This window comes from Oreochromis aureus, linkage group 17, assembly GCF_013358895.1.
Source record: "Oreochromis aureus strain Israel breed Guangdong linkage group 17, ZZ_aureus, whole genome shotgun sequence".
Taxonomy (NCBI): domain Eukaryota; kingdom Metazoa; phylum Chordata; class Actinopteri; order Cichliformes; family Cichlidae; genus Oreochromis; species Oreochromis aureus.
Window position 1 is genome coordinate 32,473,068 of NC_052958.1, and position 7,753 is coordinate 32,480,820.

At 42.5% G+C, this 7,753-nt stretch overlaps 1 protein-coding gene across 1 annotated transcript; it reads right to left on the bottom strand.

Annotated features, from left to right (window-relative positions):
• Positions 1-3,219: 3,219 nt before the first annotated feature.
• Positions 3,220-4,554, bottom strand: fkbp2 (FKBP prolyl isomerase 2). The gene is made up of 2 exons (XM_031760238.2): positions 3,987-4,554; positions 3,220-3,646 (listed from the first exon to the last, which is right to left on the bottom strand). The coding sequence occupies exon 1, from the start codon at positions 4,428-4,430 to the stop codon at positions 4,014-4,016; it is 417 nt and encodes a 138-aa protein (XP_031616098.1). The 5' UTR covers positions 4,431-4,554; the 3' UTR covers positions 3,220-3,646; positions 3,987-4,013.
• Positions 4,555-7,753: the final 3,199 nt, after the last annotated feature.

A 7,753-nucleotide genomic window follows, 5' to 3' on the forward strand; every position in this document is an offset into this window, starting at 1 on the left:
GGAAGGACAGGCCCCTGCACGGTATGTACCACCGGCAGATAGAGGAGGTGGCTGATATCCAGAAATCCTACCAGTGGCTGGACAAAGCTGGACTGAAAGACAGCACAGAGGCACTAATCATGGCAGCACAAGAACAAGCTCTGAGTACAAGATCCATAGAGGCTGGGGTCTATCACACCAGGCAAGACCCCAGGTGCAGGCTGTGTAAAGATGCCCCAGAGACAATCCAGCACATAACAGCAGGGTGCAAGATGCTAGCAGGCAAGGCATACATGGAACGCCATAACCAAGTGGCCAGCATAGTGTATAGGAACATCTGTGCGAGTATAACCTGGAAGTCCCAAGGTCAAATGGGAGATGCCCCCAAGGGTGATGGAGAATGACCGAACTAAGATCCTGTGGGACTTCCAGATGCAGACGGACAAAATGGTGGTGGCTAACCAACCGGACATAGTGGTGGTAGACAAACAGAAGAAGACGGCTGTAGTGATCGATGTAGCGGTTCGAATGACAGCAATATCAGGAAGAAGGAACACGAGAAGCTGGAGAAATACCAAGGGCTCAGAGAAGAGCTCGAGAGGATGTGGAGGGTGAAGGTAACGGTGGTCCCCGTGGTAATCGGAGCACTAGGTGCGGTGACTCCCAAGCTAGGCGAGTGGCTCCAGCAGATCCCGGGAACAACATCGGAGATCTCTGTCCAGAAGAGCGCAGTCCTGGGAACAGCTAAGATACTGCGCAGGACCCTCAAGCTCCCAGGCCTCTGGTAGAGGACCCGAGCTTGAAGGATAAAACCGCCCGCAGGGGCGCGCTGGGTGTTTTTTTTTTTTATATATATATATATACTGACAATACATATAATATTGTCCATATTATATTAACATTACCACAGTGAGATGACTTTAGTCTCATGAATAACATTAGCTAATTATTATTTACTAACTAATCTTAAAATGACTGTTCAGTACAGAAATGAAGCCCAGCTATCATGTTTTACAGTCCTGTGGTCTCAACTAATCAAAGTGATGTCATGACAAAAATGAATGAACACCAAAACATTTTTTCTCCTTCATTTCTGTCACACAATGCTGTATGAAACATTTCTCGTGGTTAGTATCATGGTTGCTAGGCAACCTGAACAGCGCGACGAAGGCTAGACTGTCCCATTTCACAAGCCTCTCACTTCCGCACTTCCCGTGCTTGTAGTACGCACCGCACGTAGTGCGGCGTGGTGTGCGTACTTCAAGCGTGCATACCCTGAATTGGGACACAGCCCCATTCAACCAGGAGCATGCCAGAAAAGCGACGACCTTGGCCGTTTATCAATGCCCAAGTACGCGAGTACGTACTCGCGTTCTCGGTGAGTACGTACTCGCCGAGAACGCACGGAGCACGCACCCGCCGAGAACGCGAAAGCACGGACTCGCGATATGTACAATTGGAACACCTGCGTGCGTGATGATGTCACAGGTCCGGAGTTTTACTGCCGTCCCCTCCTAATTTAACTGTGAGTAACATGTTATGAAGCTTAACTGTAATCACAGCCAAACCGTTTACTCAGGAACAAATAAAACACTGAAATAAACCAAACATTAACATTTAGAAGTGATCTAAGTGACTTATATATCATTTTTAACCTCAGTAGTGAAACCTCTATTAATAAAAATAGTGTACATGTACATACGTGTACATACCTTAATAAAAACAAGCAGGTGAGATGTTAGAACGCTTTTATTTCTATTCTAGTGGACACTCAATACTATAGACAGCTGCTGGAGTTTCTTTAACCTGAGTAGTGAGAAGTCCATGAGCGGGGTGGGGGTTGAAAACGATGTGCCGGGAGTCCGCTGTTGAGTTTTGGACGAAATGCATTCTGGGATATATAGCTGTCCCAAGTCTGCACCGATGCATGCTCGATAAAGCGGGCGGAGCGAGAACACATCCGGGACTTTTTCGCGTTCTCGGCTTGATGCGTGCCAATTGGAACAGTACTTGGTCTCCGACTGATGACGTATCACGAGTACACGAGAACGCAAGTACGCACAAGTACGCATATTGATAAACGCCCCTTGCTTCCGTTTCATGTGTCCGTCCTTTGAATAAGTCCGGGTACAGCAACTTCCAGATCGCGTTAATGGCGCCGCCTGTTGGTATCACTGACTGTAGAAAACACATACAGTGATTTGTAAAGTCATCGGTTGATATTCAGTCATCGCCAAAATACAGTCACTGTTACCAGCAGGCAGACTGTCTGTGACACTTTAAAGAGCTATTTGCATAAATCACAAAACCCCAAAACCCTAAAAAAGAAATTTAATAAATGTGAATAAAAGCATTAAAATACTATTTTGACTCCTGTTTCTATTACACAAGTGCAAGTGCATAATCACGAATGAACTTCAATAATTTATTTAAAATCATACAAAAATATGTATTTTAATGAAAGGTCACACCAATTAAAAGTCAACAAAATAAATAAATAAAACAGCAAATTTGGCTTTTATGCGAAAAATACAGATTTCCACTCATTAATATTACAGTTTTAAAAGTGTTTTCTTTTGTTTCTGGTATCTAAATTGGATACCAAAAGACTGAAAGCTTGCTACTGTTAAACTGACTCATAGTCACATGACCACTGGTGCAGCTGTTGTGTGAGATGTGGTGCCACGCTATTGGCTACTGCACTTTTATTATTATTGGCTACTAAAGGATCAGTGCCCCTCTTTTCCTTCCTTCTTTTGCTTTTTTTTTCCAAGTAGCTTATTTTGTTAATAGAAAGTGTGTGTGTGTGTGTGTGTGTGTGTGTGTGTGTGTGTGTGTGAGAACTTATTATTAATTAATTTTTGAAGCTGAGCTCTCTTAGGCAAACTAGTAACAGGCTCCATAATAGACATTCAGAGCTCTTTTTTTGGATGTTGGCTGCCTTTTGCTCCATTGTCTCTTTCAGGATGAGTCAACACTACGTACTACTGACAGTCTTCCATTTTGGGGTTTTCTAGTTTCAAATAGAATAGCGCAAACAAAATTTGCATGTTTGCAACAGGATGCTAGTAAGACATACAGAAAGCCTGCAGAACTACTGCTGAAGACCATAAAAATAATTGCAAGGCTGCTTAAAAAAGCAGCCTTGCAATTATAGAAATAACTGGGGGTTAGCTAAAAAATATATGCAGTCTTTTTATTTCAAGTAGTAAAAAAATAAAGAAATCAACACAAGAAAAGTACTAATAAACATTTTATTACATAATTCACACTCTTACAGTGAAAAAAAAATTATCCTAGTCTGACCCAACTCCCAACTTCACACCAAATTATTATCTGAACAACCCCCCCCCACCACCAAAAAAAACAAAAACAAAAAAGGTGTGCAGATGTGAATAAACCCGCTCACAGAAAATTAAAATGAAATGAGATGAAGAGACGGCACAGCACAGGGTGTAGCTGTTTGCTGTCAACTCTTACTCTAGAGCTTAGCTGGTACAAACTGTCAGTTTTTGTATCTCCTCAATTCCAATTCGATGAATCAGAGCAAAAAGCAAAACTGGTAGAAGGAAAACAGGAGCTTTGCTGACTCTTCTCTCACATTTGCCTTTTAATCTTCATCAGGTGTCACTTGTTCTCCACTTAATGCAGCAGCACCTCCTGGAAACTGGAAAAATAAAGTTAAAGAGCATATTGTTATAGTCAAAGTAAAACAACATCCCCTGAACAGATCCTGAAGGTTTTTCATATGCATAAGTTACATTAGTTATATAGCTCTGTTTTTGCTTTAAGGATATTGCTTACAAACGGCTAAAAATGCAGAAAATACTCCGCCGTCAGGCTGTTTCTATTACCAAAATCTCTGCACATTGTTTTCTAGCTGGATCTGAACTTGTGAAAATGTTATCTGGGCCACCTTTAGGTGAATGACCACTCGGAAAGGAGCAATCCATTCTGCAGACTTTGTTTGCCCCTCAGGCTGGTGTGTTGGTGTGTTAACATCTTACCGTTCTCAAAGCTGTCCTTCTTCTTCGTCAGAGCTCGGATCTCCTCTCGATACTCAGCAGCTCCACTTCGAAGATCAGCGTCGCTCCGCCGGGGATCTTTGGGGGGGCTCCCCGGTCTCCGTAGCCCAGCTCGGCGGGGATGACCAGCTTCCTCTTCTCGCCCTCGCACATGCCCAGCAGGCCCTGGTCCCAGCCTTTGATCACCTGGCCGGTGCCCAGGGTGAAGGTGAAAGGCCTGTCGCGGGGAATGCTACTGTCAAATTCCGTGCCGTCCTCCAGCTTTCCGGTGTAGTGCATATTCAGCACGTCTCCTTTGCGGGATTTGATGGGGCAGTTGTCCACTCGCTTCTTGATGCCGATCTGCAGCTTCTTCTTCTCGGCTCCACTCACCGCCGCCGGGCTCAGGGACAGTACCGCCACCGCGAACAGCACGTACACCCGCATCGCTGCAGTACCGAGTCTGACGAGAATGAAGCTAAAAGATCAGCAAGCAAAAAATGGGGGAAGCAAAATGAGAAACGAGCAGGAAATCTGTTCCTGAAAGCGGATATACGTAAGATACGACCGGATGTCGTTTACCGGGTGGTGTTACTGCAAAGCCCGTCCGGAATAATTACCTGAAGTTGGATTCACATTGGTGGATTCTGGTCGGTATCGTTGGGACTTAGTTTCTTGTACTGGGATTTTTACTTGTCACTTTTTCTTGTCATTTTTTAAAAGCAGAAATGTAAAGAAAATAGTCTAAGGGCTAAGGCTGTAATACTCCTCCATTTTGAATGTGTCATTCAACACTTCTTAAATCAAGTTACATCCTTTTAAATTTGTGAAATATTTACTTTACTTGTTATGCCTTGGGAATGTGAAATCATGCGTCTGGAATGTCTTGAATGTTTTGACTCTGATGTTCTCTTTGTTGGAGGCGACACAGTCGTGAGTGTACAAATTCGGAGGACCCACATGCACCCACATGCGCAGCTTCGTTTCTTTTTTTTATCACTAATAACATCACATGTCGTTAGCATAGTCTGTCTGTGTCTTTTCTCTGCAAACGAACATTTTAGAGTTGGTTGTTATATACAGTCTGTATAAGTGTGGTCAATCTAATAGACATTTGTAAGGAGATGGCAGTTACTGTGAATGTACAGCAGGTACACAGTGATTAGTAATAAACAGTCCGACAATGACTCTGACAATCTCATTCAATCTTGCAGATTGAATGCACCTTCTCCGGAAAGTGGTACCACACAGTGTGTGTGGACTTCCCCTGTGCAGAAGGCGACTACAAATGTTGTGGGTGCTAAATAAACAAAAAAATATTGATCCCTGTTGTCTTTGCTTACTCATTGTTTTTAGTGTTGACAATCCACATTGCTGGCATTGCATCTTTCAACATGTTTGTAGGAAGGTTTGGATGTACCGGGGTAAGTGCAGCCAGTCAGCCTCTACTCAATGTGATCATAGCAGCAGGTGCAGATGTGTCACAAGTTAATCTAGTAGTAGGCTATGGTACTTGGCCACAGGTGGCAGCAGTGGACTGACCTCATTTGAGACTGCTCCAGCTGCTATGTGATAGTGGATCTGCTACAAATTGAAGATCATATGCAAGTTTTGGAAATTAACCCTTGTATTATGATGAAAAACAAAAAAATAACATTGATTTTGTTGCGGGTCATTTTGACCCGTACTGTGTAAATCCACTCAGAATTGTCAAAAAACTGCAATAAAACAATAGCAACTTTATTTTCCATTAGATAAACGTTAGAACACAGACATACAACAGTTAGACTTTCCATAACTATTTTAGGAAGAATTTGGTAAAGGTTTTTCGTTCTTACAAACACATTTCTTTTGAACTTGCCCCACGTTCTCAGTTTTTCAATGTTCAACATTTTCAGTTTTGTCCACGTGATGGACAGAATGTAACTGTGTGCTTTCTGCAGATGTACTTTTTGCATTTCTCACAAAATGTGCATGTTTTAAAACAGGAATCTTCCTAACTTAGATTTAAAACAAAAGATTTCTGCGTCTCCTCCAGACTCAAAAACAGATGACAAACCAATCGACACACCTGAGTCACTGACTTTCTTAAATCCACTCACTCTCACTGGCTCTGTTTATTACTAATCACTGTGTAACTGCTGTAAATTCACAGTAACTGCCATCTCCTTACAAATGTTTATTGGATTAACCACACTTATACAGACTGTATATAACTACCAACTCTCCAGCCATGTTGATGGATTGCCTATATTGGCTGGAAATATTCATTTCCAGAGAAAAGACACAGGCAGACTCTGCTCACAGGATGTGATGTGACAACACTAATGAAATATTGATGTGTCATATTTGTCCAAGGCGTATTTCATTGTTATGGAAACAGAGAATATTAAAATCACGATGACCAATTGGAGTGGTGATTCTTATGACTTTGTGTATATAATTTGGAATTTTGTACAAATGTAGGCCAATAATAAATACATACATCATTTCATTCATTTCAAAGGTTTATTTGCATGACACACAAACAGACACAATTGAAAGGTACAAATGTATTGTGCGTGAAACGAATTCAAACGTGGTGCAGATGTATGTCACAAGTTGATCTGGTTGTAGGCTGTGGCACTTGGCCAGAGGTGGCGCTGGTTGATTCGAGTCCATGTTAGTGCACACAAAGTAAACTGCACGCTTTAGTTGTGAAGCAAAAACCCTGAAATCGGAGTAATAAAACGTGCGAGGGGAACGATAACGACGACAAGAGTCTCCCGATCGTTTACTCTTGCTGTCCCGTGAACAACACCAGCGTGGTGTTAACTGTTTGCTGTTTTCGCGATCTCGTCGCGCATGAGAATATCACCAGGTAAACTCGCGACATTTTTAAACATTTTGTTGTTCAACAGCATCAAGACTGACGGAGTGTGTTTGAGATAACCTCACAAGTGTCACAGATGACTCATTTGGCGTTTTTTTGCTGGTTTGTCGGTAGCAGCTCCTGAAACGCAAGTCTGCCACACATCTGTTCGACCAAATCCAGTTAATCTTAGGCTACGTTCACACTGCAGGCAGGGGCGGATCTAGAAGGGTGGCATGGGGTGGCAAGTGCCACCCTAAAATGATCCCTTGCCACCCCAAGTGCCACCCCAGTTTTGCATATGACAGTGTTGTTTATTAAAATAGCATTAACAGTTCGAGCGTAGTTACAGTCAACAGTGAATATAAATGCTAAAACTGAATATACTGCATAGTGTTTCCCCCCTCTACCATTAACAAATGGTTCAGCCTATAGCAGGACCGGCTTTTTTCTTGTTTTCAGTAGCAAGCCATGCTTATGATTGTGCCAGAGCACATTTTGAACAACACCATGGGAATTTCGGATTTTACACAGGTGGTTGGATGTTACACTCTGGAAATGGAAGCAAGGTGAGTGTTATTAACTCTCTGTGGTCCACGGACACGCTGCACCTCCAAATCACATGACTATGTTAAGCTGACATAGCAACAAGCTGCAGCCACGCTGAGTCTCTGTTTCAGCCCAGATTGAAAGTTCGCACTTCAAAGTACATACATTTTAATTACAGGCCAGTAAATCCAGAGTTATGATTATGTATATAAGCCACGCTTTTTCTAAATACTGTCGTCACGCTTTTTGTGTGTGTGTTTTAAGCGTTTTCTAAGGACAGCTGAAATCAGTAAAAAAGGGGAAAAGCCACCTCTTTCCTATCGGTGGAAAAATGTACCATGTCAACCAATTTTAAAAAAAGTCAACACGT

What these genes read in the sequence shown, in the direction of transcription:
- fkbp2 (XM_031760238.2), bottom strand. Translation starts at nt 4,430, where the DNA reads ATGCGGGTGTACGTGCTGTTCGCGGTGGCGGTACTGTCCCTGAGCCCG.